General features: G+C 49.4%; 1 protein-coding gene across 3 annotated transcripts in view; it reads left to right on the top strand.

The window, feature by feature from the left end:
- Positions 1–22,741, top strand: part of atg2b (autophagy related 2B) — a 103,771-nt gene extending 81,030 nt beyond the window's left edge. For all 3 annotated transcript variants that reach the window (XM_078406992.1, XM_078406991.1, XM_078406990.1), the window contains exons 32-42: positions 1,488–1,620; positions 3,143–3,337; positions 5,283–5,384; positions 7,149–7,233; positions 8,782–8,980; positions 10,021–10,090; positions 12,340–12,422; positions 13,816–13,937; positions 15,020–15,174; positions 16,480–16,629; positions 19,408–22,741. In XM_078406992.1, coding sequence (XP_078263118.1) covers positions 1,488–1,620; positions 3,143–3,337; positions 5,283–5,384; positions 7,149–7,233; positions 8,782–8,980; positions 10,021–10,090; positions 12,340–12,422; positions 13,816–13,937; positions 15,020–15,174; positions 16,480–16,629; positions 19,408–19,638 — 1,525 coding nt within the window. In that variant the 3' untranslated portion in view covers positions 19,639–22,741. The remainder of the gene's footprint in view (positions 1–1,487; positions 1,621–3,142; positions 3,338–5,282; positions 5,385–7,148; positions 7,234–8,781; positions 8,981–10,020; positions 10,091–12,339; positions 12,423–13,815; positions 13,938–15,019; positions 15,175–16,479; positions 16,630–19,407) is intronic.
- The last annotated feature ends 4,547 nt before the right edge of the window (positions 22,742–27,288 follow it).

Raw genomic sequence — 27,288 nt, 5'->3', positions numbered from 1 at the left:
ACAGTCCAACAATAAAAGCATTAAATAGGCATTAAAATTACACAACCCCAAAAACAAACAAAAAAAGAAACATCCATCAAAGAAACATCCATCACAGTGAGTCTCCTCCAGTCCTCTCCTCACTGTGATGGAAGGCCACAATGTCTTTTCCCTTCTCCTGCTGTCCTCTCCCGCAGTCAGGTTGTTGTGGTTGCAGGCCGCGCCGGACGGTCCGCAGCGGCCCGAGCCTAAGGCGAGTCGCAGCCGCTCCCGCAGCCTCCGAAGATGGCCGGCTCCGCCGATGATAAGTCCGATCTGGGGCGGGCGAACACGCTGCCGCTGTTGCTGCACGTCGGGGCGGCCGTGGCTCCCGACATTGAAGCCCCCGCCCAGCAGAGAAATATCCCGCGGCATATCTTAGGCTGCGCCGGACGGTGAAATGTCCGCGACCCAAGCCCCGCGATCCGGGGCGGGCGAACCCGCTGCCGCTGCCGGAGCTCCCGATGTCGGCATCCACGCAGCCCGAGCCTAAGGCGAGTCACAGCCGCTCCCGCAGCCTCTGAGGACGGCCAGCTCCGGTGATGGTAAGTCCGATCCGCGGGCTCTCCGAACCAGAGCCCTGGAGGCCCCCAGCTCCAGGAGTTGGGCCGATGGTAGGCCGCAGCAGGAACGGAGACAACACCCAGAAAACAAAGGTCGGGTCTCCGTTCGGAAGGGACACCTATTTACAATTATACAGTTTCCCCCCCTCCCCCCCACATACACACACACAGTACACAAACACAAAAACACCACATCACAACTACAATTAAGACAAAAAAAACCAACAAAAACACAAAGACAAATGGACCGCAGGTAAGCCGCAGCTGCTATGGCAGCGCCGCCATTTTGAGCACACAACGTTAGTGGCATGCCCATATCCATTCATTCTTCACCACACTGACAAATCTAGAATCCTCAGCATCCAGTTGTAATAATGGAAAAGAGAGCCAAAGTGCTGGAGTACCTCAGTGGCTCAGGCAGCACAGAGAACATGGATAGGTGACCTTTCAGGTCGGGACCCTTCTCCAGACTGATTTGTGGGTTTTCTCCGGGTGCTCCGGTTTCCTCCCACGCTCCAAAGACATACAGGTTTGTAGGTTCATTGGCTTGGTATAAGTGTAAACTGTCCCGAGTGTGTGTAGGATAGCGTTAAAGTGCAGGGATCGCTGGTCGGTGCGGTCTCGGTGGGCCGAAGGGCCTGTTTCCGTGCTGTATCTCTAAACTAAACAATCAATAATACAATAAATTTGATCATAATACAAGGTAGCCATGTAGTGCTTATTTAGTTCAAACTGCCAGTAATACAGAATTACTGAGGAAGGGTCTCCACCTGAAACATCACCCATTCCTTCTCTCCCGAGATGCTGCCTGACCCGCTGAGTTACTCCAGCATTTTGTGTCTTACTTCAGTTTAAAGCAGCATCTGCTACACATAATAATTTATTTGTTGGGGCATTTCTTTGCAGCACTCGGCCTGCCTCAAGCTCTTCCCAAAGCTCTCCGTCTCAGCCTTCTGCACGACACGGCCGTTCGGCCCGACGCATTCAGGGTGGCCCCGGGAGGAACCACGACATCCTGATGGAGATTCAGTTCAGTAAGGTAAGAGTAAAGGCCTGCTTTACCCGCTCGCCCTCCTCCCGCATACTCTGACACAGCTCACACACCCAGCATTCCCTCCTGCCAGAGTCAAACACTCAACTATTGACAGTCCCCCTTGTTTTATACAATTTACCTTATAGTTTCTGTCCTTATTTAGTAATGATTATCATTTCACAATTAGATGTACATAGAAACATAGAAAATAGGTGCAGGAGGAGGCCATTTGGCCCATCGAGCCAGCACCGCCATTCATTGTGATCATGGCCGATCATGCACAATCAGTAACCTGTGCCTGCCTTCTCCCCATATCCCTTGATTCCACTAGCCCCTAGAGCTCTATCTAACTCTCTCTTAAATCCATCCAGTGATTTGTCCTCCACTGCCCTCTGTGGCAGAGTATTCCACAAATTTACAACTCTCTGGGTGAAAACGTTTCTTCTCACCTCAGTTTTAAATGGCCTCCCCTTTATTCTTAGACTGTGGCCCCTGGTTCTGGACTCCCCCAACATTGGGAACATTTTTCCTGCATCTAGCTTGTCCAGTCCTTTTACAATTTAATACGTTTTTATAAGATGCCTTCTCATCTTTCTAAACTCTAGTGAATACAAGCCCAGTCTTTCCAATCTTTCCTCATATGACAGTCCCACCATCCCGGGGATTAACCACGTGAACCTACGCTGCACTGCCTCAATAGCAAAGATGTCCTTCCTCAAATTAGGAGACCAAAACTGCAGACAATATAGTATTGTGTGACAGCACTTTTTTCCATGGCATCTTTTACAACATCCCACGTCTCTCTATCTGATTTATCCAGTGTTTTGTGTTGTGATGTTACGTGCTGGTAGGGCATGTTACTTGCGTCTACTTACTGCACCTTAACGGGCCGAAAAACATGATGACATAAAAGATGATTCACAACCATCATTTTCACACAGAGGGTGGTGGGTGTATGGAACAAGCTGTCAGAGGAGGTAGTTGAGACTGGGACTATCCCAACGTTTAAGAAACAGTTGGACAGGTACATGGATAGGACAGGTGTGGAGGGATATGGACCAAACGCAGGCACGTGGGACTAGTGTAGCTGGGACATGTTGGCCGGTGTGGGCAAGTTGGGTCGAAGGGCCTGTTTCCACACTGTATCACTCTGTGACTCTATGAAGGGCCTGTTTCCACACTGTATCACTCTGTGACACCATGTTATAGTACTTTGGTTTCTGGATTGTTTTCTCTTTATTGAAAAATGGTGCTATGTAATTTATGCTAAGCAATGAAGTAGAATAAGAAAGAACAAGCCTGAAGGGAGGTAGACACAAAATGCTGGAGTAACTCAGCGGGTCAGGCAGCATCTCGGGAGAGAAGGAATGGGTGATGTTTTGGGTCGAGGCCCTTCTTCAGACTCAAGACTTAAGCCTGAAGGAAGCATCAAAGACACAAGAAACTGCAGGTGCAGGAATCCTGAGTGAAACACAAACTGCTGGCATGTCATAGTAAATCTCATAGTATGTCTCCTTTTCCCCCAAAGGTGAAATTTCAGCATGAGGTTTATCCTCAGACAGGCTACAGTGCGGATCCAGGTTCTGCAGAGCGGCCCACCTCACGGCAGGTCTTCATAGTCCAGGACCTTGAGATCCGAGACCGCCTTGCATCGTCACAGATGAACAAGTTCCTGTACCTGTACTCCAGCAAAGAGCTACCGAGGAAAGCACACTCCAACATGGTGAGGCTGGCCCTGTGGACCTGACCATTGGAATGGACATTGGGAGGATCCAAAGCCTTCAGACCTGTGGCTGCTTTCAGTATTGTGGAGACAGACAATATTGTTTATCTCAATAGTATTGAAAGCAGCAATAACATTCAGGGTTGACTGTTTGTAGATTATTCTGCATTTCATTCTGAGCACTTTATTAAATGAAAGAACGCTTGGTCTTGAAGATGATGCAGATTCACTGGAGTGAGGCATTGGCCCACTAAAGGAAGGATGTGTGGCTTTGGAGATGGAGCAGAAGAGGTTTACCAGAACACTGGCTGGGTTAGAGGGTGTTAGCTACCAAGAAAGCTCGGACTCTTTTCCCTGGTGTGTCGGAGGTTGAGGGGACACACCAGGAAAAGTTTATAAAATCAGGAGAAGCATAGATAGGGTAGACAGTCAGAACCCTTTTCCCCAGGGTGGAGACATCATAGACAATAGACAATAGGTGTGGGAGGAGGCCATTTGGCCCTTCGAGCCAGCACCGCCATTCACCGTGATCATGGCTGATCATCCACAATCAATACCCCGTTCCTGCCTTCTCCCCATACCCCCTGACTCCGCTATCCTTAAGAGCTCTATCTAGCTCTCGCTTGAAAGCATCCAGAGAATTGGCCTCCACTGCCTTCTGAGGCAGTGAATTCCACAGCTTCACAACTCTCTGGGTGAAAATGTTTTTCCTCATCTCTGTTCTAAATGGCCTACCCCTTATTCTTAAACCGTGGCCCCTGGTTCTGGACTCCCCCAACACCAGGAACATGTTTCCTGTCTCTAGCGTGTCCGACCCCTTAATAATCTTATATGTTGCAATAAGATCCCCTCTCATCCTTCAAAATTCCAGCGTATACAAGCCGGTGGAGTAGTGGACGTGTCTTCAAGGTGCGAGGGGCAAAGTTTGAAGGAGATGTGTGGATCAGGTGTTTGTACACAGAGGGTGGTGGGTGCCGGAACGCGCTGTCGAGGGTGGTGGTGGAAGCTGAATCGCAAGAGGCATTTAAGAGGCTTTTAGATGGACACATAAATATGTCTGAAATGGAGGGATATGGATTCCGTGCAGAGGGGATTAATTTAACTTGGCGTCATGTTCAGCACAGACACTGTGGGCCGAAGGGCCTGTTGCTGTTCTATACTGTTCTATGTTCTATCTGGGCGTGTTGCAGCAGGGATATGTCCAGTAGACCAGACTAGACAAACAGGAAGCACTATTTCAGAGAAAGGATAATAGAAATCTGGAGTTCTCTTCCCTCAGCAAACAGCAGAGGTTGGTGTTAATCAAAGCTTTCGGGACTGAGAATCACAGAGTTGAGTCGGGTGTGGAGCAGGGTCGCCAACTGTCCCGTATTAGCCAAGACATCCCATATTTGGGGCTAAATTAGTGTGTCCCATACGGGACCGCCCTTGTCCCGCATTAGTAGGGTTGCCAACTTCCTCACTCCCAAAGAAGGGACAAATGGTGACGTCATCGCCCCGCGCCCCACATGACCTCACCCAGCCAGCGGCCAAGTGCTCCCGCTCCACCAATGGCGGCCGCCCGGCCGGGAGCACGTGGCCCCTGGCCGGGTGAGGTCACGTGGGGCGCGGGGCGTCACCCTCTGTCCCGTATTTGGGAGTGAGGAAGTTGGCAATCCTAGTGGTGCTGGAGGCAGTGTAGAGAAACTACATTCAGGGGCATTATATACAAGCTTCCTGATGTCACAGCTGAGCGGCCTGCCTCCTTTTCTAACTCCTCTCCTTTGTTCTCGATCCCTCCCTAATCAAAGAAAATATCAGCCCTACTGGTGAGTTATTAATGTTTTTAATTACCAAGCTTAGATCAGCCGACTGTTTAAACTTAAAAGGCGCACCGGTCTTTTTCCCACTTGTTGACCTCCTTGTAATTGGTTATCTCAGTTGACCTTTGGCCATTTTTTTCCAGCTGACCATTAAGGCTTTGCACGTGAGTCCGGATTCGGTCCGGATGCCTCAGGAGTGTTGCCTGCGCATTACACTGATGCCTCTCCGACTGAACATTGATCAGGTTGGTAATACTGATACTAACAGCCAGCCCAAGCCAGGCTTGAGGCTGACTCTTCACCACAGTCAGCAAGTGGCTTTGACATCAACGTCCTGCAATGTTACACTGAGTGAATGGAAGGCTTCTGTTGCTGCTGGAATATTTATATCTGGGACCCATGTACCTGGGACCCGTACACCTGGGACCCATGTACCTGGAGCACGTACACCTGGGGCCCGTACACCTGGGACCCATATACCTGGGGCCCGTACACCTGGGACCCATGTACCTGGGGCCCGTACACCTGGGGCCCGTACACCTGGGACCCGTACACCTGGGACCCATGTACCTGGGGCCCACATACCTGGGACCCATGCACCTGGGACCCGTACACCTGGGACCCATGCACCTGGGGCCCATGCACCTGGGACCCATACACCTGGGGCCCATACACCTGGGGCCCGTACACCTGGGACCCATACACCTGGGGCCCGTACACCTGGGACCCGTATACCTGGAAATGGCAGATGAAGTTTAAGTGTGAGGTGTTGTACTTTGGGAGGTTAGGGTTAGGTACGGCAGGGAAAAATAACAACTTGTCCAACTTCAAACGTGCTTTCTGTAAGTATGAGAATTTTCTCTTTTTGCTGACCACCCTTTATCTCTTTGCCTGCATAGTCTCACATCACTGTGAACGCTTCCTGTCCATACACACCGATCAGCCAAAACATTATGACCTGATGAGCCAAAACATTACGCCCACCTGCCTAATATGCTGTTGGTCCTCCGTGTGCAGCCCCATACACAGCAGGGTGCGATGCACTGTGTATTGTGACACATTCCTCCCGTGACCACCATTAACATTTTCTGTGACTTGTGCCACAGTCGACCTTCTGTCGGTTCGGACCAGACGGACCAGTCGATGAGCCTTGGGCGCCCAACACCCTGTCTGTCGCCGGTTTGTGGTTTGTCCCTCCTCGGACCATTGTCGGTAGGGACTCACCACTGCTGACCGGGAGCACCCCACAAGCCTTGCTGTTTCAGAGATGCTCTGACACAGTCGTCTGGTCATAACAATTTGGCCCTTGTCAAAGTCAAACAATATGACCACTGACAGGCAAAGTGAATAACATTGATTATCTTGTTACAATGGCACCTGTCAAGGGGTGGGATATATTAGGCAGCAAGTGAACAGTCAGTTCTGGAAGTTGATGTGTTGGATGCAGGAGAAATGGCAGGAGTAAAGACCTGAGCGACTTTGACAAGGGCCAAATTGTTATGGCCAGACGACTGGGTCAGAGCATCTCTGAAACGGCAAGGCTTGTGGGGTGCTCCCGGTCAGCAGTGGTGAGTACCGACCGACAGTGGTCCGAGGAGGGACAAACCACAAACCGGCGACAGACAGGGTGTTGGGCGCCCAAGGCTCATCTTTGCGCGAGGGCAACGAAGGCTATCCCGTCTGGTCCGAACCGACAGAAGGTCGACTGTGGCACAAGTCACAGAAAATGTTAATGGTGGTCATGGGAGGAATGTGTCACAATACACAGTGCATCGCACCCTGCTGTGTATGGGGCTGCACACGGAGGACCAACAGCATATTCGGCAGGTGGTCGTAATGTTTTGGCTCATCAGGTCATAATGTTTTGGCTCATCAGGTCATAATGTTTTGGCTGATCGGTGTATTTAATGTGAAATTGGTGCCTTTTGTTTTCACCATGCTACCTTTCCATGGAGGGGTTTCCTTGCACTATTCCTGATCAATGTGTCTGACATTTTGTCTCTGTTCAGGATGCCCTGTTCTTCTTGAAGGACTTTTTCAGCAGCCTGGTTGCGGAGGTTGAACTGCTAATGCCGCCAGATCCTGTACAGGAGGGTGAGTAATGGTGTTACGCTACACAGGCAGGGTTGCCCAGTGCAGCGTGCAGCCTTGTAGTGCAGAGTGTCCCAGTGTTACACTTACAGAGAACATGCGGATAATAAAAAGTACAAGATCCGCAATGACGTAGGCTGGGAGATTGGGATTACACCCTAGTTTATGGAAGGATTTTCCCAAATGGATACAAGCTGTGCCTGAGGTGATGATGACATTTAATATCTATATGTGCCACTGCTCAACTTAGAGTCCTAGACTCACACAGCATGGAAACAGGCCCGTCGGTTCACTTACCCGCGCCTTACCCAACATGTCCCATCTACACGAGTCCCACCTGCCTGCTTTTGGCCCATATCCCTCTAAACCTAACCTATCCACGTATCTGTCTAAACGTTGTTTCTTAAATGTTGTGATCGTACCTGCCTCAATTACCGCCTCCGGCAGCACGTTTCCATACACCCACCACCCTCTGAGTGAGAAAGTTACCCCTCAGATTCCTATTAAATCCTTTCTCCTTCACCTTAAACCTTTCTCCTTCACCTCAAACCTTTCTCCTTCACCTTAAGACTAGCTTAGATGAAGCGTCTTGGTTGGCATGGAGGAGTTAGTCTGACAATACTCTTCCTGTGTTGCATGACTCTAAAAAGGTGACATTTGAAGGAAATGTGTGGATCAGATTTTCTAGCCAAGGAAGCGATGACTCTCTTTAGTTTTGATGTTAAATGTGCTCAACTCATATAAGACAGCAACTGACAACGTCAATGGAAGGTTGCTTTTATCTTAAACAGCATGAGGGTGGAGTGGTCAAATTTAACATGGCAAGTTAGGGCAGCACTGCGGTAGAGTTGCTGCCTTACAGCGCCAGAGACCCGGGCTTGATTCCAATCTTGGATGCTGTGTGTATGGGCTTTGTACGTTCTCTCTGTGACCGCATGGGCTTCCTCAAGGTGCTTCGATTTCCTCCCACATCCCAAGGACGTGTAGGTTTGTAGGTTAATCGAGCCCCTATAGGTTTAGGCTTGAAGGGAACATGACACGTTTAATCAGAGGTAGTGACACTCAACCAGGATGATGCAAGGACACGTAGTCACAACATGCTGGAGTAACTCATCGGGTCAGGCTGCATCTCTGGAGAGAAGGAATGGGTGACGTTTCGGGTCGAGACCCTTCATCAGACTGTTGTCAGTGGAGGGGGCGGGACAAAAATAGAATGTAGTTGGAGACAGGAAGACTAGTGGGAGAACTGGGAAGGGGGAGGGGATAGAGAGGGGAAGAGGGACTATCTGAAGTTAGAGAAGTCAATGTTCATACTGCTGGGGTGTAAACTGCCCAAGCGAAATATGAGCTGCTGAAGTCATCAGTCTGAAGAAGGGTCTCGACCCGAAACGTCACCCATTCCTTCTCCCCAGAGATGCTGCCCGAGTTGGGCCGAAGGGCCTGTTTCCACATTGTATCGCTCTGTGACTCTATGACTCTGAAAGTGAAATGAGGGAGAACGACGAGATGCTGCCCCTGTGCTCATTTAGTTCCCTGTGTGCCTTTCCTCAGTGAGAAAATCTCCCGGCTCGGATACCACCAGCACCCTGTCCAAAAACGGAACCAGTGCCAGGGATCACGGCCCCATTATCACTCTTCCAGGTCAGAGCAAGCTCCGGGCAGAGGCAGCTACTGCGGGGGCCAGAGTCTCCACCAGTGAGCCACAGCCCACCTCAGCTGCAGCATTCACAAACCAGCCTATCTTCTTCAGGTGAGCACTGTGATGTGGCCAACGCAAATGTGCAACTCATTCACACAGACGGCCGTGGAGGCCAAGTCAATGGACATCTTGGAAGGCAGAGGTAGAGAGATTCGTGATTAGTACGGGTGTCAGGGGTTATGGGGAGAAGACAGGAGAATGGGCTTGTATTTACTGGAGTTTAGAAGGATGAGAGGGGATCTTAGAAACGTATAAAATTATAAAAAGACTGGACAAGCTTGATGCAGGAAAAATGTTCCCAATGTTGGGGGAGTCCAGAACCAGGGGCCACAGTCTAAGAATAAAGGGGAGACCATTTAAAACTGAGGTGAGAAAAAACTTTTTCACCCAGAGAGCTGTGAATTTGTGGGATTCTCTGCCAGAGGGCAGTGGAGGCCAAATCACTGGATGAATTTTAAAGAGAGTTAGATAGAGCTCTAGGGACTAGTGGAATCAAGGGATATGGGGAGAAGGCAGGCACGGGTTACTGATTGTGGATGATCAGCCATGATCACAATGACTGGCGGTGCTGGCTCGAAGGGCCAAAGGGCCTCTTTCTGCACCTATTTTCTATGTTTCTAATATGTTTAGGAGGGAAAGATAGAATAGCCACGATTGAATGGCAGAGTAGATGATGGGCCAAATGGCCTAATTCTGTTCCTATCACTCCCATCATTTCTTGGCTGCCCTTCCTTATCCACCTCATGGATTCCCCCAAAACACTAATTACACTGCGAGAGGCATTGCGAACGGCGGGTTTTACTTACTAACCTCTAGTATCTTTGGTTCAAACTGTGTACAGAAGGCACCTGAAGTCAGGATGAAACCCGGGTCTCTGGCGCTGTGAGGCAGCAACTCTACCGCTGAGCCACTGTGCCGACCCACAGACATGTCCTATTTCTCTCCTGCCCATCAACGCTAAACCCTGCCCACTCAGCCTTCCTGCACAGTCTCGTCCAGTGTACGGTTTACTCACCTGATTAGGTTGCCTCTGAAATATGTCAAAGCACAATGGAAAATGTAGAAAACCAATTAATTTTTTCTCATTCCAGGGAATTTCGCTTCACATCGGAGGTGCCGATTCGGTTGGACTATCATGGCAAGCACATGTCCATGGATCAGGTAAGTTGTGGAGGATGTGAGATACTATCTGCCGAGTGCTGTTTGTGCAATTCCATTCAGCCAGTGAATAGATCTTGAACAAGCAATTTACTCTCATCCATTGGCACGGTGGTGCAGCGGTAGAGTTGCTGCCTTACAGCGAATGCAGCGCCGGAGACCCGGGTTCCATCCCGACTACGGGTGCCGTCTGTACGGAGTTTGTACGTTCTCCCCGTTACTTGCGTCGGTTTCCTCCCACACTCCAAAGATGTACAGGTTTGTAGGTTAATTGGCTGGGTAAATGTAAACATTGTCCCTGGTGGGTATAGGATAGTGTTAGTGTGTGGGGATCGTTGGTCAGCGCGGACCCGGTGGGCCGAAGGGCCTGTTTCCGCGTTGTATCTCTAAACTAAACTAAAATTATAGTCCATTACTAACTTGGAGAGGAATATCCATGAAGATTGATGTCAGGTGCTTTTCCAGTTCCTCCATTTGAATGCTGCAATTGAACCTGTCTCCACTCTACCCCCTAACGACTTACAGGGTAAAAATAACGATTGTGCTCGAGCTGTGGTTTAATTTACCACTCGTTCTTTTTGTATTCCGTGTCCCCTGAATGTTGGCTCTTCTGCCAATGGAACAGCTCCTCTCCATTCATTTAGTCAATGCCCTTCATGATTTAACAAAGTTCAGTGGAATCCCCTCACAATCTGTGCAGTGTTGCACTTGCCCCACTGTGGTGCAGCTGAGAATGTGTGCTGAAGGCATGCCTTATCACCAACAACATCTTCATCGGCGGTCACTGGAAGCGAGTGTGACTGTCCCCTCCATAGAGTCGGGACTCCTGTGCGTGACTTTGTGGGTGCACAGACAGCCACCACACGGTCATGGCTGATCATCCACAATCAGTACCCCGTTCCTGCTTTTTCCCCCATACCCTTTGATTCCTTTAGCCCTAAGAGCTAAATCTAACTCTTGAAAACATCCAGTGAATTGGCCTCCACTGCCTTCTGTGGCAGAGAATTCCACAGATTCACAACTCTGGCTGAAAAAGTTTTTTCTCAAATCAGTCCTAAATGGCCTACCCTTTATTCTTAAACTGTGACCCTTGGTTCTGGACTCCCTCAACATCGGGAACATTTTTCCTGCATCTAGCCTGTCCAATCAGTTGTACAGGGCCCTAGTGAGACCGCACCTGGAGTACTGTGTGCAGTTCTGATCTCCAAATTTGAGGAAGGATATTCTTGCTATTGAGGGCCTGCAGCGTAGGTTTACTAGGTTAATTCCCGGAATGGCGGGACTGTCGTATGTTGAAAGACTGGATCGACTAGGCTTGTATACACTGGAATTTAGAAGGATGAGAGGGGATCTTATTGAAACATATAAGATTATTAAGTGGTTGGACACGTTAGAGGCAGGAAAAATGTTCCCAATGTTGTGGGAGTCCAGAACCAGGGGCCACAGTTTAAGAATAAGGGGTAGGCCATTTAGAACGGAGATGAGGAAAAACTTTTTCAGTCAGAGTTGTGAATCTGTGGAATTCTCTGCCTCAGAAGGCAGTGGAGGCCAAGTCTCCGAATGCTTTCAACAGAGAGCTAGATAGAGCTCTTAAGGATAGCGGAGTCAGGGGGTATGGGGAGAAGGCAGGAACGGGGTACTGATTGGGAATGATCAGCCATGATCACATTGAATGGTGGTGCTGGCTCAAAGGGCCGAATGGCCTCCTCCTGCAGCTATTGCCTATTGTCTAATCCTCTTAAGAATTTTATATGTGTCTTCCTTAGTGAAGGCAGAACCAAAGTACTCATTTAACTGTTCTGCCATTTCCTTGTTTCCCATTTTAAATTCACCTGTCTCTGATTGTAAGGGACCTACACTTGTCTTCAGCCCAGAGCAGTTCAGCTCTAATAAACAAAAATCCAACAAATTAAAAACCCCAATATGCATGCAAAGAAACAGAAATATTTAATGCAACTAAAGACAATCCATAGTTCATAGAATGCGTGATCTCAGAGGTTGAGAGGTGTGAACAGCAGCCATGGTTACTGAGGATAGAAGGAACTGCAGATGCTAGTTTACAAAAAACAGACAGTGCTGGAGTATCTCAATGGGTCAGGCAGCATCTGTGGTGAACATGGACAGGTGACGTTTCAGGTCAGGATCTTTCTTGAGACTGGTTACTAGTTACTGAAACTGGTTACTAGTTACTGAAAATGATCATGGTGCTGTGTGCACTGATCACTAAGTTACCTAAACATTTCCTATTTCAGGGCACCTTGGCTGGAATCCTGATTGGACTGGCTCAGCTGAACTGCTCAGAGTTGAAGCTGAGAAGGTTGTGCTACAGACACGGGTAAGAGCACAGTGGGTCTGAACATCACGTTTTAGTGCTAGTGCTGCCGTAGCTGGGGCAGGGGAGTGGGGTGAAAGGTAAGGACCAAGGCAACTGGGTGGGAGCAGAGGTGCATGAGATGGAGGGTTGCTGGTGAGAGCTCCATCCACCACTGCAGCAGAGGCAGAGCCGTGTTTCCTCAGAGTCCAGGACCTTTCTGAAGTCCTGGGGTGGCGAGCTTCGTCTCCAGATCAGATGCAGGAGAGACGGAGGGTCAAGGTGGGAGGAGTGGCCTCGGTCACGGTGCCAGTCGGTTAGTTCCGGGTAAATGTTAGTTTGCTCCAGAGATGGAGACAGTGAGATGCAGAGAGGTGGCGGAGATGGTCCAAGTAAATCTGAGGCTGGGGTGGAAGTCAGTAGCAAAGTTAATAAAATCAACGTGTTGCGTTCAGATGCAGGAGGCAGCAGCAACGCAGTGGTTGATGTTGTGGGGAAGTGGTGTCAGAGTAGGGTTGCAGGAAGGACCGCTCCATGTAGCCAACTGTGGGAGCCATTTATGTTTAGGTTAGCTACTGCTGGCATATTATATTATTTTGTTGAGATATATCTTGGCGTATTATTATGGGCTCTCGGGGGCGGTCGATAGATGTACAGGGTGGTGAATATATATGGGCATAAGGGACTGGGAGTGGGTAGACACAGGGACAGAGAGCATACAGTTCTCACCAGACCTGGACAGACCAGCGACTGGACAGACCAGGGACAGAGCAGCCGGCCATGACTTGTATGCGGAATAAGTGCAGCCTGGTATGTTCATCTCCTTGTTTGTACAACTACTTCAATAAACAACTAATTAAACTGGAAATAACGACTGGAAGATCTGTTCTGTTGGGTCTGCGTAAGATCGCTCCGACTCCCTGTGTAGTAATGGCAATTGGGAAAGAAGTCACTGGAAAAGTCGGAAAGTTGCCATTCCACCATTGCTAAGGCAGGTGTCGGACCCATGTTGGTGCTCAGGACCCCACCTCTGACTTGTAGAAAGAGAAGTTGTTCTGGGTGTGAACAGGGTCGGCCAGTTAGAGGAGCGTGCTAGTAGAGGGCGATTGATTGGATCTGTGTTCTACAGTGTTACAGAGGGCCCTAATGCCATCCTGAAGGGGAATGGAAGCACATCGAGATTCGACATCCATGCTGAAAAGAGAACGGGAAGGTCCATTCTGATTTTTAGCCAGAGTAGTTTTGATAGCTTTTCATTCTGCTCCGTCGAGTCTTTCTCATCATTGCTCAATCTCCAGAAGAAACCTCTGCGTTTCTGGCCTCTGACCACTTAGGTAGATGACCGTGAGGTAGCAAGTCCCCTTTCTGCAGTGACCTTGCTTCCTTCTGACATTACACTACACTGCTTGTTCTGCAGGCTGTTGGGAGTGGACAAGCTGGTCTCCTACGCACTTAATGAGTGGCTAACTGACATCAGAAAAAATCAGCTGCCTGGTATCCTTGGAGGCATTGGACCCATGCACTCATTGGTCCAGTTGGGTAAGTGTTCATGATGTGAAGAACGTTAACGAGTCAAAGATGCTGTAGTAACTCAGTGGGTCAGGCAGCATCTCTGGAGAACATTGCTGGAGTAACTCACTGGGTCAGGCAGCATCTCTGGAGAACATGGACACACATTGCTGGAGTAACTCAGTGGGTCAGGCAGCATCTCTGGAGAACATGGACACACATTGCTGGAGTAACTCAGCGGGTAAAGTCAAGTCAATTTTATTTGTATAGCACATTTAAACACAACCCACGTTGACCAAAGTGCTGTACATCAGTGCTGGTACTAAAAAAGAACACACAATGGCACACAAACCTATCAACACAGACATAAACAATTCACAGCGCCCCCTCAGAGGGCCTCAAACGCTACGGAATAGAAGTAGGTTTTGAGCCTGGACTTAAAGGAGTGGATGGAGGGGGCAGTTCTGATGGGGAGAGGGATGCTGTTCCACAGTCTAGGAGCTGCAACCGCAAAGGCGCGGTGACTCCTGAGCTTAAGCCTAGACCGCGGGATAGTCAGTAGCCCCAAGTCAGCCGACCTGAGGGACCTGGAGATAGAGTGGTGGGTTAGAAGATTTTCGATATGGGGGGGGGCAAGCCCGTTTAGGGCTTTGTATGTGAATAGGAGGAGCATGAAGTTGATTTTGTACTGTACTGGGAGCCAGTGGAGAGAGGCCAGAATCGGGGTGATGTGGTCTCTTTTACGGGTACCCGTCAGGAGTCTCGCCTTTATTATGTCAGAACCTTTATTCCAGGGTGTAAATGACAAAGACTAAAGGGCATAGCTTTAAGGAGAGAGGGGCAAAGTGTAAAGCAGTTTTTTTACACAGAGGCTGGTGGGTGCCAGGAACGTGCTGCCAGGCAGACGTGATAGTGTTTAAGAGACTATTATATAGGCACATGCATATGGATCAGAGGAGATGTTTAAGTTGGCATCATGTTCAGCACAGACATTGTGGGCCGAAGGGCCTGTACATGTGCTGTACTGTTCTCTGTACAAGTAATTGCTTCATGGACCATGTACTGACGGAGTCTGCTTTGTAGACGGGTGTTTGTCCCATGTCTGTGTTTAGTTCAAGGACTGAAGGACCTGGTGTGGCTGCCCATCGAACAGTATCGTAGGGACGGGCGCATTGTGAGGGGTCTCCAGCGAGGAGCTGCCTCCTTTGGCACATCCACCGCCATGGCTGCCCTTGAGCTGACAAACCGACTGGTACAAACTATACAGGTAATGTAGACTGTAGAGCCCCTTCAGCCCAACCTACCCACACCGACCGAGATGCCGCATCCTAGCTAGTCCCACCTGCCCACATTTGACCCATATCCCTCGAAACCTTTCCTACCCATGTACCTGTACAAATATCTTTCAAATCTCCTTCATCATTATCGGCGGTCAGTCGGAGCGAGCGTGACTGTCCTTGTAGGACGCCTGTGCGTGACTTTGTTTAACGTGGGGAGACTGATGCACAGACAGCCACCACACGGTCCTTGACAGATCTGGGTCAGGATCCAGTGGCATGGAGTCCAAGACGACCGGGGACCCTTTTCTGCTGCAGCCTTCATCCATCCGCCTTCCCAGCCGTTGTGACGCTCCACTAAAGTCAGCCGTCATCCTCCCTCCGCCTGTTCCACCGTTGAGGTCTTGGTTGGATTGCTCTTTGTCAGGGACCTCCCCCTCGACCTTACCGCCATGGGTGACCCTACCAGGAGCGTAGATCCAGACGGCATCGCTCTCAGGATCTCAGGACTGGAATTTAGAAGGATGAGGGGGGATCTTATTGAAACATATAAGATAATTAGGGGATTGGACACATTAGAGGCAGGAAACATGTTCCCAATGTTGGGGGAGTCCAGAACAAGGGGCCACAGTTTAAGAATAAGGGGTAGGCCATTTAGAACGGAGATGAGGAAGAACTTTTTCAGTCAGAGAGTGGTGAAGGTGTGGAATTCTCTGCCTCAGAAGGCAGTGGAGGCCAGTTCGTTGGATGCTTTCAAGAGAGAGCTGGATAGAGCTCTTAAGGATAGCGGAGTGAGGGGGTATGGGGAGAAGGCAGGAACGGGGTACTGATTGAGAGTGATCAGCCATGATCGCATTGAATGGCGGTGCTGGCTCGAAGGGCTGAATGGCCTACTCCTGCACATATTGTCTATTGACCACACAAGCTTCTCCACCACCACAAGGTGACAATCCATGGAATGTCGTATAGTACCTGCCACAACTACCTCCTCTGGCAGCTCGTTCCATAAACCCACCACCCTCTGTGTTTAAAAAAAGGAACCCTCAGGTTTCTATTAAATCTTTTGGCTCTAACCTTAAGCCAATGTCCTCTAGTTCTTGATTCCCCTCCCCTGGGAAAATGACTGTGCATCCACACTATCTGCTACCGCTATAAAATCATCCGCTCCAAGCAATATGTCCTAGCCCGAGAGAGGACTTTATCTCTCATAAATCCAGTGTGGAAACCAAGGAGGGCGTCTTCACTGTAATGACACTAACTGTGAGATGTTTGACCCCAACTTGTATTGTCTTCAGGCAGCGGCTGAGACAGCCTACGACATGGTGTCCCCAGGGAGCAACATACAGGGTTTGATGAGAACCAAGCGCATCACTCAGCATCGACTGGCTCATCAGCCCGTCGACCTACGGGAAGGTGTGGCCAAAGCGTACGACCTCGTGAAAGAGGTAAGAGCAGCGTGGGCGTGTGTGGGCACCTTCTGCCCAACAGGAGCAGGGAGAAGAAGGAATGGCAGAATGCAACGCCTCTTCGATTATGTTGCCTGCTTTTTCTGTTCTGCACTAAAATTAATGCTTTATTAATAACAGCAGTTAGCATTATTTCAGTCTTTAACACCATTTTATTTGTACCATTTCACTACAAGTATTTGCTTTAATGATTTTTACAATATTATTCCATTGCAGCTACAAAATTAATATACAAAGACATGTCAGAATCTCAGTTATAAACACTGATGAGCCAAAACATTATGCCCACCTGCCTAATATGCTGTTGGTCCTCCGTGTGCAGCCCCATACGCAGCAGGGTGCGATGCACTGTGTATTGTGACACATTCCTCCCGTGACCGCCATTAACATTTTCTGTGACTTGTGCCACAGTCGACCTTCTGTCGGTTCGGGCCAGACAGGATAGCCTTAGTTGCCCTCGCGCATCGATGAGCCTTGGGCGCCCAACACCCTGTCTGTCGCCGGTTTGTGGTTTGTCCCTCCTCGGACCACTGTCGGTCGGTACTCACCACTGCTGACCGGGAGCACCCCACAAGCCTTGCCGTTTCAGAGATGCTCTGACCCAGTCGTCTGGCCATAACAATTTGACCCTTGTCAAGGTCGCTCAGGTCTTGTCAAAGTCTACTCCTGCCCATTTCTCCTGCATCCAACACATCAACTTCAAGAACTGACTGTTCACTTGATGCCTAATATATCCCACCCCTTGACAGGTGCCATTGTAACAAGATAATCAATGTTATTCACTTCGCCTGTCAGTGGTCATCATGTTTTGGCTGATCGGTGTATATTTACAACAGACAATAAACAATAGGTGCAGGAGTAGGCCATTCGGCCCTTCGAGCCAGCGCCGCCATTCAATGTGATCATGGCTGATCATTTAAAATATTTAACGATTTATTTAAACTAACTTTTCCACTGTGTATAATCTGTGTGAGTGAAGAGATCAAGGGTAGGGTAGCCAAATTTGTTGTCTATACAAAGATGGGTCAAAATGCAAGTTGTGAGGATGGGCCAGATATCGATATAAATGTAAAAAGCAGGATCAGTGGGCAGAAATGTGACTGAGTATAACGTGGAAAAATGTGAGGATATTCACTGTGGTAGAAAAGCTAGGTTGCTACAGTGGGTAACTTTAACTTCCCCTGAGTTGACTGGGACTTAGACGGGACAGAACTTGTTCCTGGACCACAACAATGTAGAACTTTGTCAAAGGCCTTGTGAATGTCTCCTGATAGAGTCACAGAGTGATACAGTGTGGAAACAGGCCCTTCAGCCCAACTTGCCCACACCGGCCAACAATGTCCCAGCTACCCTAGTCCCACCTGCCGGCGTTTGGTCCATAACCCTTCAAACCTGTCCTATCCATGTACCTGTCCAACTGTTTCTTAAACGATGGGATAGTCCCAGCCTCAACTACCTCCTCTGGCAGCTTGTTCCATTCACCCACCACCCTTTGCGTGAAAAAGCTACCCCTCGGATTCCTATTAAATCTTTTCCCCTTCACCTTGAACCTAGGTCCTCTTGTCCACGATTCCCCTACTCTGGCCTAAAAACGCTGTGCATCTACCCGATCTATTCCCCTCATGACTTTGTACACAATTTGATCTGCACTCCTCATCCTCTTGGAATCTAAATCTTGAATGTGAGCACATTACAGCTACTATCTCACAGCAAGGATAAAGAATATACTAGGACTCAGAGGATAAAGGAGAGGTAGTAAGCAAATATGTTGCATCTGTATCAATGGCACAGTGGCCCAACGGGTGGTACTGCTGCCTCATTGTGCCAGGTTCGATACTGCCCTCGGGTGCTGTCTGTGCAGTTTGCATGCTCTCCCTGTGACCGCGTGGGTTTCCTCTGGGTGCTCCGGTTTCCTCCCACATCCCAAAGACGTGCGGGTTTGTGGATTAATTGGCCCTCTGTAAATTGTTCCTAGTGTGTAGAGAGCGGATGAGAAAGTAGGATAACATAGAACTAGTTTGAAGGGTTGATCGATGGTCAGCATGTACTCAGTGGGCCGAAGGGCCTGTTTCCATGCTGGATCCTTCATTCATTCAGTCAAAGTGTTGATGATCAGCCAATGGTTTACTGACCCCTTCCCACTCACCCATCCTTGCCCTGTGCTCCAGTTCCATGTTGTTGAACTCTGAGCTGGTTGCTGGAGTAGCAACAGACCCCTTCCCACTCACCCATCCTTGCCCTATGCTCTGGCTCCATGTTGTTGAACTCTGAGCTGGTTGCTGGAGTAGCACAGGGTGAGGCTGCGGCAAATGTTACCATCCTCCACTCTCTGGAGTTTAGAAGGATGAGGGGGGACCTCATTGAAACTTATCGAACTTACAGTGAAAGGCTTGGATAGAGTGGATGTGGAGAGGATGTTTCCACGAGTGGGAGAGTCTAGGACCAGAGGTCACAGCCTCAGAATAAAAGGACGTTCCTTTAGGAAGGAGATGAGGAGGAATTTCTTTAGTCAGAGGGTGGTGAATATGTGGAATTCATTACAACAGGAGGTTGTGGAGGCCACAAGTCAGTGGATATATTTAAGGCAGAGGTAGATAGATTCTTGATTAGTGCGGGTGCCGGAGATTATGGGGAGAAGGCAGGAGAATGGGGTTAGGAGGGAGAGATGGAGTAGGCATGATTGACTTGAGGGGCCGAGTGGCCTAACTCTGCTCCTCTGACCCATGACCTTGTGTTCTTCCCTGTGCGGGTGTGCAGGGGTTCACGGACACGGCACAGATGATTTACGAGACGGCGACGCGGGAGCACGAGCAGCGAGGGATGACGGGGGCGGTGGGGGGAGTGCTGAGGCAGATCCCCCCCTCTGTGGTGAAGCCGCTGATCGTGGCGACAGAGGCCACGTCCAACGTCCTGGGTGGGATGAGGAACCAGATCCAGCCCGACGCACGGCAGGAAGAGTCGCAGAAATGGCGGCTCAGCGACCATTAGCAGCGCCGCTCGTTCCCGAGAAAGGTCAACCAAATGGGAAAGGGAAGTGGGTGATCCTGGCGTTCCCAGCGCTGGGAAGCCGCTGGTGGCACTGCGCGTCACACTTTGCTGTTTGTATATTTTGGTTTCATTCAGATCCGTGGAAAACAAAAAAGTTTTGTCAAAAAGGGTAGTGCAGTTTGGTCGCACTTACATAACTGAACTGGTGGCTGCATAGAAGAAACTCTCTGGTTTATTTTCAAGAGGCTTGGAGAAATTATAGTTTTATTGACTGGAGTCCGTCTCCTTGCTGTCTGAGCTACTGTGTGGGTCAGGATCGTTCATGGTTTGGTGGGTGATGGATCTGCAAGGGATGCCTGGTGTTGCCTGGAAGCAATGGATCTAACCTCCTTCCCCTTGTCTTAGTCCAGATGTTCCTCATGGGCACGCTACCTTCAACAGTTCTAGCTAACGCCATTAACAACTCTCGCTACAGAACTTCCCACTTGAGGAATTCATGGCCAGGGCCTTGTCACAATCGGCGTGGATTAAACTGAAGGTGCCTCCTAAGCTCCTGGTTACAGTTACTTCTCTTGGGTCTCGCATTGAGATTGGGTTATTGGCATCGGGTATTCCAGATGTGCAGTACATTGGCAACATGGCGGGGCAGTCATGGTATCGGGGACAGGTTGCTTGAACGTAACTCCGAAGGGAAGACACAAGGAACTGTAGATGCTGGAATCCTGAGCAAAGCACAAAGTGCCGGAGGAACCCGACAGGTCAGGCAGCATCTGGGAATCTGGAATGGATAGGCGATGTTTCTGTCTGAGGTCTGGTCCCAAGCCAAAACCTTGCCTGTCCATTCCCTCTCCAGATGCTGCCTGAGCCGCTGAGTTCCTCCAGCACTTAGTGCTTTACTCAGGACTCTGAAGGGGATGATTTGATGAGCATAAAGAAACTGTAAAGCTCCAAGTGTTTATTTTCAGGGTGATAATGACGGGTCAGATGGCCGTCAGTAGCTGCTGATGCCAAAACAGTCGAGTTCTCTTTGTGAGATGCCATGTTTGTGATTCTGCTGCACTAATCCTGCAATAAGGTGTGTAACCTTTCACCGCTCCACTCTCCAACACAGCCTGCCCTTCTCCACGGATGGCAGTGATCTGGTCCTACATTTCATTCATATCTGCTCTGGTCTATCACTATCACTAAGGAATAATGCTTGGTGTTTCCAGATATTTACATGTTGTAGTCTTTCCCAAAGTCATAGGATTACACAGCACTGAAAGAGGCCCTTCAGCCCACTGCATCAATGACAGGCACCCATCTACACTAACTAATCTTACATCAACCTTATTTATTTTCCCCACATTCCCACTCAGACCAATTTACAGTGGCTCATTAACCTATCAATCTGGGCCTGTTTGGGATGTGGGAGGAAACCGGAGTACCCGGAGGAAACCCAGGCAATCACAGGGTGAACATGCAAACTCCGCGCACACAGCACCCGCAGTCATGTTTTGAAACCGTATCACTGGTGCTGTGAGGCAGCAGCTCCACCAGCTGTGCTTTGCTGTCTGGTTTAAAAACTCATTGCTCCTTTGAGAACATAAACTATAATCATCATGACAGATGCACGATCTGATACCTTCATCAGGTGATGGAAGATGAAAATAGGTGCAGGAGGAGGCCATTTGGCTCTTCGAGCCAGCACCGCCATTCATTGTGATCATGGCTGATCATGTACAATCAGTAACCCGTGCCTGCCTTCTCCCCATATCTCTTGATTCCACCAGCCCCTAGAGCTTTTAAATTCATCCAGTGAATTGGCCTCCACTGCCCTCTGTGGCAGAGAATTCCACAAATTCACAACTCTGGGTGAAAATGTTTTTTCTCACCTCAGTTTTAAATGGCCTCCCCTTTATTCTTAGACTGTGGCCCCTGGTTCTGGACTCATCCAACATTGGGAACATTTTTCCTGCATCTAGCTTGTCCAGTTCTTTTACAATTTTATACGTTATAGGGATATAATTTGGGAGAGGTGGGTATTGGGGGTTCATTTAAGGGGTCAACATCTGGTTAATTCTCTCTGTCAGTTCTGGAGATACCCAGACAGCATCTCTAGAGAGAGAAAACGAGTTGACACTTCAGGTCAATGGTCTTTTCTCTCACACCCTCCCACTAGGGCACTGGCTGGGTTATACAGTCCTGGATTATACTGTTTAGTGGGGACACAGTGTAATAGCAGCTCATGTTTGATCCCTGGTCATGTCCACAGGGTTTGCACGTTCTCCACACAGCCACATGGGTTTCTCCCAGATACTCTGGTTTCCTCCCACTTCACAGATATGCTGGTAGGTTAATTTGGCCAATGTAAATTGCTCCTAGTACAGGTGGCTGGTAGGATAATGTGAGGAGCCTCATGGAGTATTGAGAGAGAATAAATTACAACAAGATAAGTGGGGGGAGGGTGGGATTGATCCAGGAGCCGTCAGACGATGGGCCGAATGGCTCCCTATGTCCAAGGAAAATGTGAAATATCCTTCAGTTCCTTCCTGTTTCTCTCTCCTCCCATTTCCTTTCTGTTTCTCTATCTCCCTCTCTCCCTTACACTCTTGCATACCCCCTACCTCCTCTCGTATCCATGAACATGTCTTCCAGGGGTATCCTTACTGAAGGACGGTAGCCTTGTATCTGGGATCTGAGCTTTGCTAAATTGTTGGGTAGGCATGGCAGGATCAGTTCCCCTCATTTTGCAATTGCCCCCAGTCCAGGCAACACTCACTAAACCCATGAAGTGGTAACGAGACTCAGCCACACTCCCTGGATTTGGCTTTGCAAAGTTCCCCACAAAATTAATTTTGCTCAGCGTCAATCTTGTCTGCAGATCCCCAGTCGGATTGTTACAATTTTGTTGAAATATTGCCTTGTATAAACTTTTCATTTCATTTGTACAGCAGATTAAAAACCTAGATTTTTTTGTGGATTTATTTACATAGTTGTTGCTTTAAATGTACATATTTCTTAATAATATTGTTGCTGTGGGTGTATCACAGTGATGGTTGTGAATGAATGTACCATGGACAATGAACTTCAGAAAGGGAAGAAATAAATAATACACATCTTGTTGCACATTATCCTGCTTTACTGAATGAAGACTTACTTGCTGGTGGACTGGACTTACTGGTATGATACCTGCTTGTACTTAAAGCCATGGGTTTCAATAACCAGAGCTATATAGTCAGAGTCACACAGCACAGAAACAGGCCATTCAGCCCAACTTGCCGATATCAAGGAATTAAAAGTAACATGAGCACATTTGCAGATGACACAAAGCTAGGTGGCAGTGTGAACTGTAAAGAGGATGCTATGAGAATGCAGGGTGACTTGGACAGGTTAGGTGAGTGGGCAGATGCAGTATAATGTAGATAAATGTGAGGTTATCCACTTTGGTGGCAAGAACAGGAAGGCAGATTATTATCTGAATGGTGTCGGGTTAGGAAAAGGGGAAGTGCAACGAGACCTGGGTGTCTTTGTACATCAGTCACTGAAAGTAAGCATGCAGGTACAGCAGGCAGTGAAAAAAGCTAATGGCATGTTGGCCTTCATAACGAGAGAAGTTGAGTATTTGACGTGGAAGGAAACTATTTGACCTATTATCTCCAATGTTATTAGGACAGGTAAGTGGGTCGGAAAGGGTTAGAAGGATAAGGGTCAAATACAGGCAACTGGGTGTAGCTTAGATGTGCCATCCTGGTTGGCATGAGCAAGTTCGCTGAAGGACCAATTTCCGTGCTGTATGCTTCTGTGACTCTATTTCCATGCCAGTTTCTGCAAATCAATCCCGTTCCCTCTCCTGTATTTTGCAACATTCTCATCAACCTCTCCTTTGATTCTATTTTAAGTGCGTACCTACATTAAGGGGTAATTGACAGCAGACAATTAATGCAGCACATAGGGTCAAGATTATTGCATCCCTGTCCCTGAAGCTGCAAGGCTACACTGATAACATAGAAAATAGGAGTAGGCCATTCGGCCCTTCAAGCCAGCACTGCCATTCTTCCTCGACCGTAGAACCAGCCAATCCCCATCTACTAACACTCTCCTCCGCCTAGCAGAGCTGGTTCTTACCCTTAACAACTTCTCCTTTGACTCCTCCCACTTCCTCCAAACCAGAGGCGTAGCTATGGGCACTCGCATGGGCCCTAGTTACGCCTGCCTCTTTGTCGGGTCCTGTTCCGGACGTACACTGGCCCCATCCCCGAACTCTACCTCCGCTACATCGACGACTGCATTGGTGCTACCTCTTGCACTGACTTCATACACTTCACTTCCAATTTCCATCCTGCCCTTAAATATACCTGGACTATCTCCGACATCTCCCTCCCGTTTCTGGACCTCACCATCTCCATCACAGGAGACAGACTAGTGACTGACATCTACTATAAACCCATTGACTCGCACAGCTATCTGGACTACACTTCTTCCCACCCAGTCTCCTGCAAAAAGTCTATCCCCTACTCCCAATTCCTCCGTCTACGCCCGGAATGAGGTGTTTCACACTAGGGCATCAGAGATGTCCTCATTCTTCAGGAAACGGGGCTTCCCCTCTTCCATTATAGATGAGGCTCTCACTAGGGTCTCTTCTACATCCCGCAGCTCCGCTCTTGCTCCCCCTCCCCCCACTCGCAACAAGGACAGAATCCCCCTCGTTCTCACCTTCCACCCCACCAGCCAGCGGATCCAACAAATCATCCACCAACATTTCCGTCATCTACAACGGGACCCCATTACTGGCCATATCTTCCCATCCCCTCCCCTTTCTGCGTTCCGCAGAGACCGTTCCCTCCGTAACTCCCTGGTCCACTCGTCCCTTCCTACCCAAACCACCCCATCACCGGGCACTTTCCCCTGCAACCGCAGGAGATGCAACACCTGTCCCTTTACCTCCCTCCTCAACTGCATCCAAGGACCCAAACAGTCTTTCCAGGTGAGACAGAGGTTCACCTGCACCTCCTCCAACCTCATCTATTGTATCTGCTGCTCTAGATGGCAACTTCTTTACAACGGCAAAACCAAACACAGGCTCGGCGATCGTTTCGCTCAACACCTTCGCTTAGTCCACCTTAACCAACTTTGATCTCCCCCGGTGGCTGAGCACTTCAACTCCCCCTCCTTTCTGTCATGGGCCTCCTCCAGTGCCATAGTGAGGCCCACCGGAAATTGGAGGAACAGCACCTCATATTTCACTTGGACAGCTTGCAGCCCAGCAGTATGAACATTGACTTCTCCATCTTTAGATAGTTCCTCTGTCCCTCTCTTCCCCTCCCCCTTCCCAGTTCTCCCTCTAACTTCCTGTCTCCACCTATATCCTTCCTTTGTCGTCCCCCCCCCGCTCGACATCAGTCTGAAGAAGGGTCTTGGCCCGAAACGTCACCCATTCCTTCTCTCCTGAGATGCTGCCTGACCTGCTGAGTTACTCCAGCATTTTGCGAATAAATACCGCCATTCAATATGATCATGGCTGATCATCAAGAATCATTATCCCGTTCCTGCTTTATCCCCATATCCCTTGATTCTGTTAGCCCTAAGAGTTAAATCTAACTCTCTCTTGAAAACATCCAGTGAATCGGCCTCCACTGCCTTCTGTGGCAGAGAATTCCAGATTCACAACTCTTTGGCTGAACATTTTTTTCATCTCAATCCTAAATGGCCGACCCCTTATTCTTAAACTGTGGACCCTGGTTCTGGACTCCCCCAACATCAGGAACATTTTTCTTGATCTAGGCTGTCCAATCCCTTAAGAATGTTGTATGTTTCTATAAGATCCTCTCTCATCCTTCTAAATTCCAGTGAATAATTGCACACCAGTCCAGCCCACCACATTTCTCTTGCACCTTTCTGCAAGACCTGTTCTGGTTTAATCTGCACTCCCTTCCAGTTCCCAAGGAGATTCTCTGACGACCCAAACTGAGGGTGGTGGTGGTGGAGGCAGATACAATAGTGACATTTAGGAGACTTTTAGATGGGCAGAGGGATATCGATTATGTGCAGGTAGAAAAGAGATGGCGTCATGTTGGGCACAGGCATGAAGGGCCAGTTCATGTGTTGTGCTGTTGTATGTGGGAAGGAACTGCAGACGCTGGTTTACACTGAAGATAGACACAAAAAGCTGGAATAACTCAGCGGGACAGGCAGCATCTCTGGAGAGAAGGAATGGGCGACGTTTCAGGTCGAGACCCTTCAGACTGGATCCAGAGATGCTGCCTGGCCTGCTGAGTTACTTCAGCACTTTTGTGTGTTAACAAGCGCCTACAGTGAAAGAACTTGTTCTGAGACCTATCCGGGCAAATCATGAGTATATCAGGGAGTGTAAAAGAATCAGGTTGCAGCCTCACATTGCAACCTTCCCTCAGCTACAGAGGGCACAACTAGACCAGACTACAATATTCACTACAGTCTAGAGAGCACACTGTAACACTCCACTACACAATATAGCAGCACAGCTACAAAGTGCAGAGCAAAACGTGCAAGGCCAAGAGACACCAGAAACTGCAGATGCCGGAATCTTGAGCAAAACACAAAGTGCAGGAGGAACTCAGCGGGTCAGGGAGCATTTGTGGAGGGAATGGACAGATGACATTTCAGGTCGGGACCCTTCTTCTCTCTGAGGACAACTATGAGGCAAGAGGACCAACAGCATGCATTCAGAGTCTGCAGAAGGGTCTCGACCCAACACGTCACCCATTCCTTCTCTCCAGAGATGCTGCCTGTCCCGCTGAGTTACTCCAGCACTTTGTGTCTTATCTTCTGTACTGTTGTATGTTCTATGAAACATTCATTGACTGGGTTTCACCATCCACGGAGGCTGCTCGCCTGGCAGCGTCTCTGCTTAGCTTCACATTGCAGCATCTGCGGGGTTTTTTGCGTGCTTCTGATGTTGGGCCCGGCCCGTTGCCGTGGTGACGGGGAGCCTGCGGCCCGGCGCGTTGCCGTGGTGACGGGGAGCCTGCGGCCCGGCCCGTTGCCGTGGTGACGGTGCGTCCCGGCCCGTTGCCGTGGTGACCAAAGATACTAGAGGAGCAAGATGGACCACTCCGTCCAAATCGCCTGTACTGAAGTGCAGTGCGCAAAGGCCGCCATTTTAGTAGGCAAACCCCGACGTCCGCTCTGCCTCTCGCAGTGTAATCAGTGTTGTGGGGGAACAGTATGTGTGATGGCACCGTAAACATGCAGAATATATCTCATCTATCAACTCACACAATTTTGTTATTTTTCTTTTTAAATGTTTCTGCAAGTTTCTGCCTACTAAAATGGCGCCGTGACGTGTCCGGTTTTTAGGGTCGAGTGGTGTTATCTTGCTCTGCTCTATTATCTTCGGTGGTGACGGGGAGCCCGCGGCCCGGCCCGTTACCGTGGTGACGGCGCGGCCCGGCCCGGCCCGTTGGCGTGGTGACGAGGAGCCTGCGGCCGCAGCCTGGCCCATCGCGTCGCCGTGGTGACTAAGGACGCGGCCCGTTGCCGTGGTGACGGTGCGGCCCGGCCCGTTGCCGTGGTGACGGGGAGCCTGCGGCCCGGCCCGTTGGCGTGGTGACGGGGAGCCTGCGGCCGCAGCCTGGCCCATCGCGTCGCCGTGGTGACTAAGGACGCGGCCCGTTGCCGTGGTGACGGCGC

This window comes from Rhinoraja longicauda, chromosome 10 (assembly GCF_053455715.1).
Source record: "Rhinoraja longicauda isolate Sanriku21f chromosome 10, sRhiLon1.1, whole genome shotgun sequence".
NCBI classification, from domain to species: Eukaryota; Metazoa; Chordata; class Chondrichthyes; order Rajiformes; family Arhynchobatidae; genus Rhinoraja; species Rhinoraja longicauda.
Note: the sequence above shows the minus strand (reverse complement) of the source record. Positions and strands in the feature narration are given on the sequence as shown.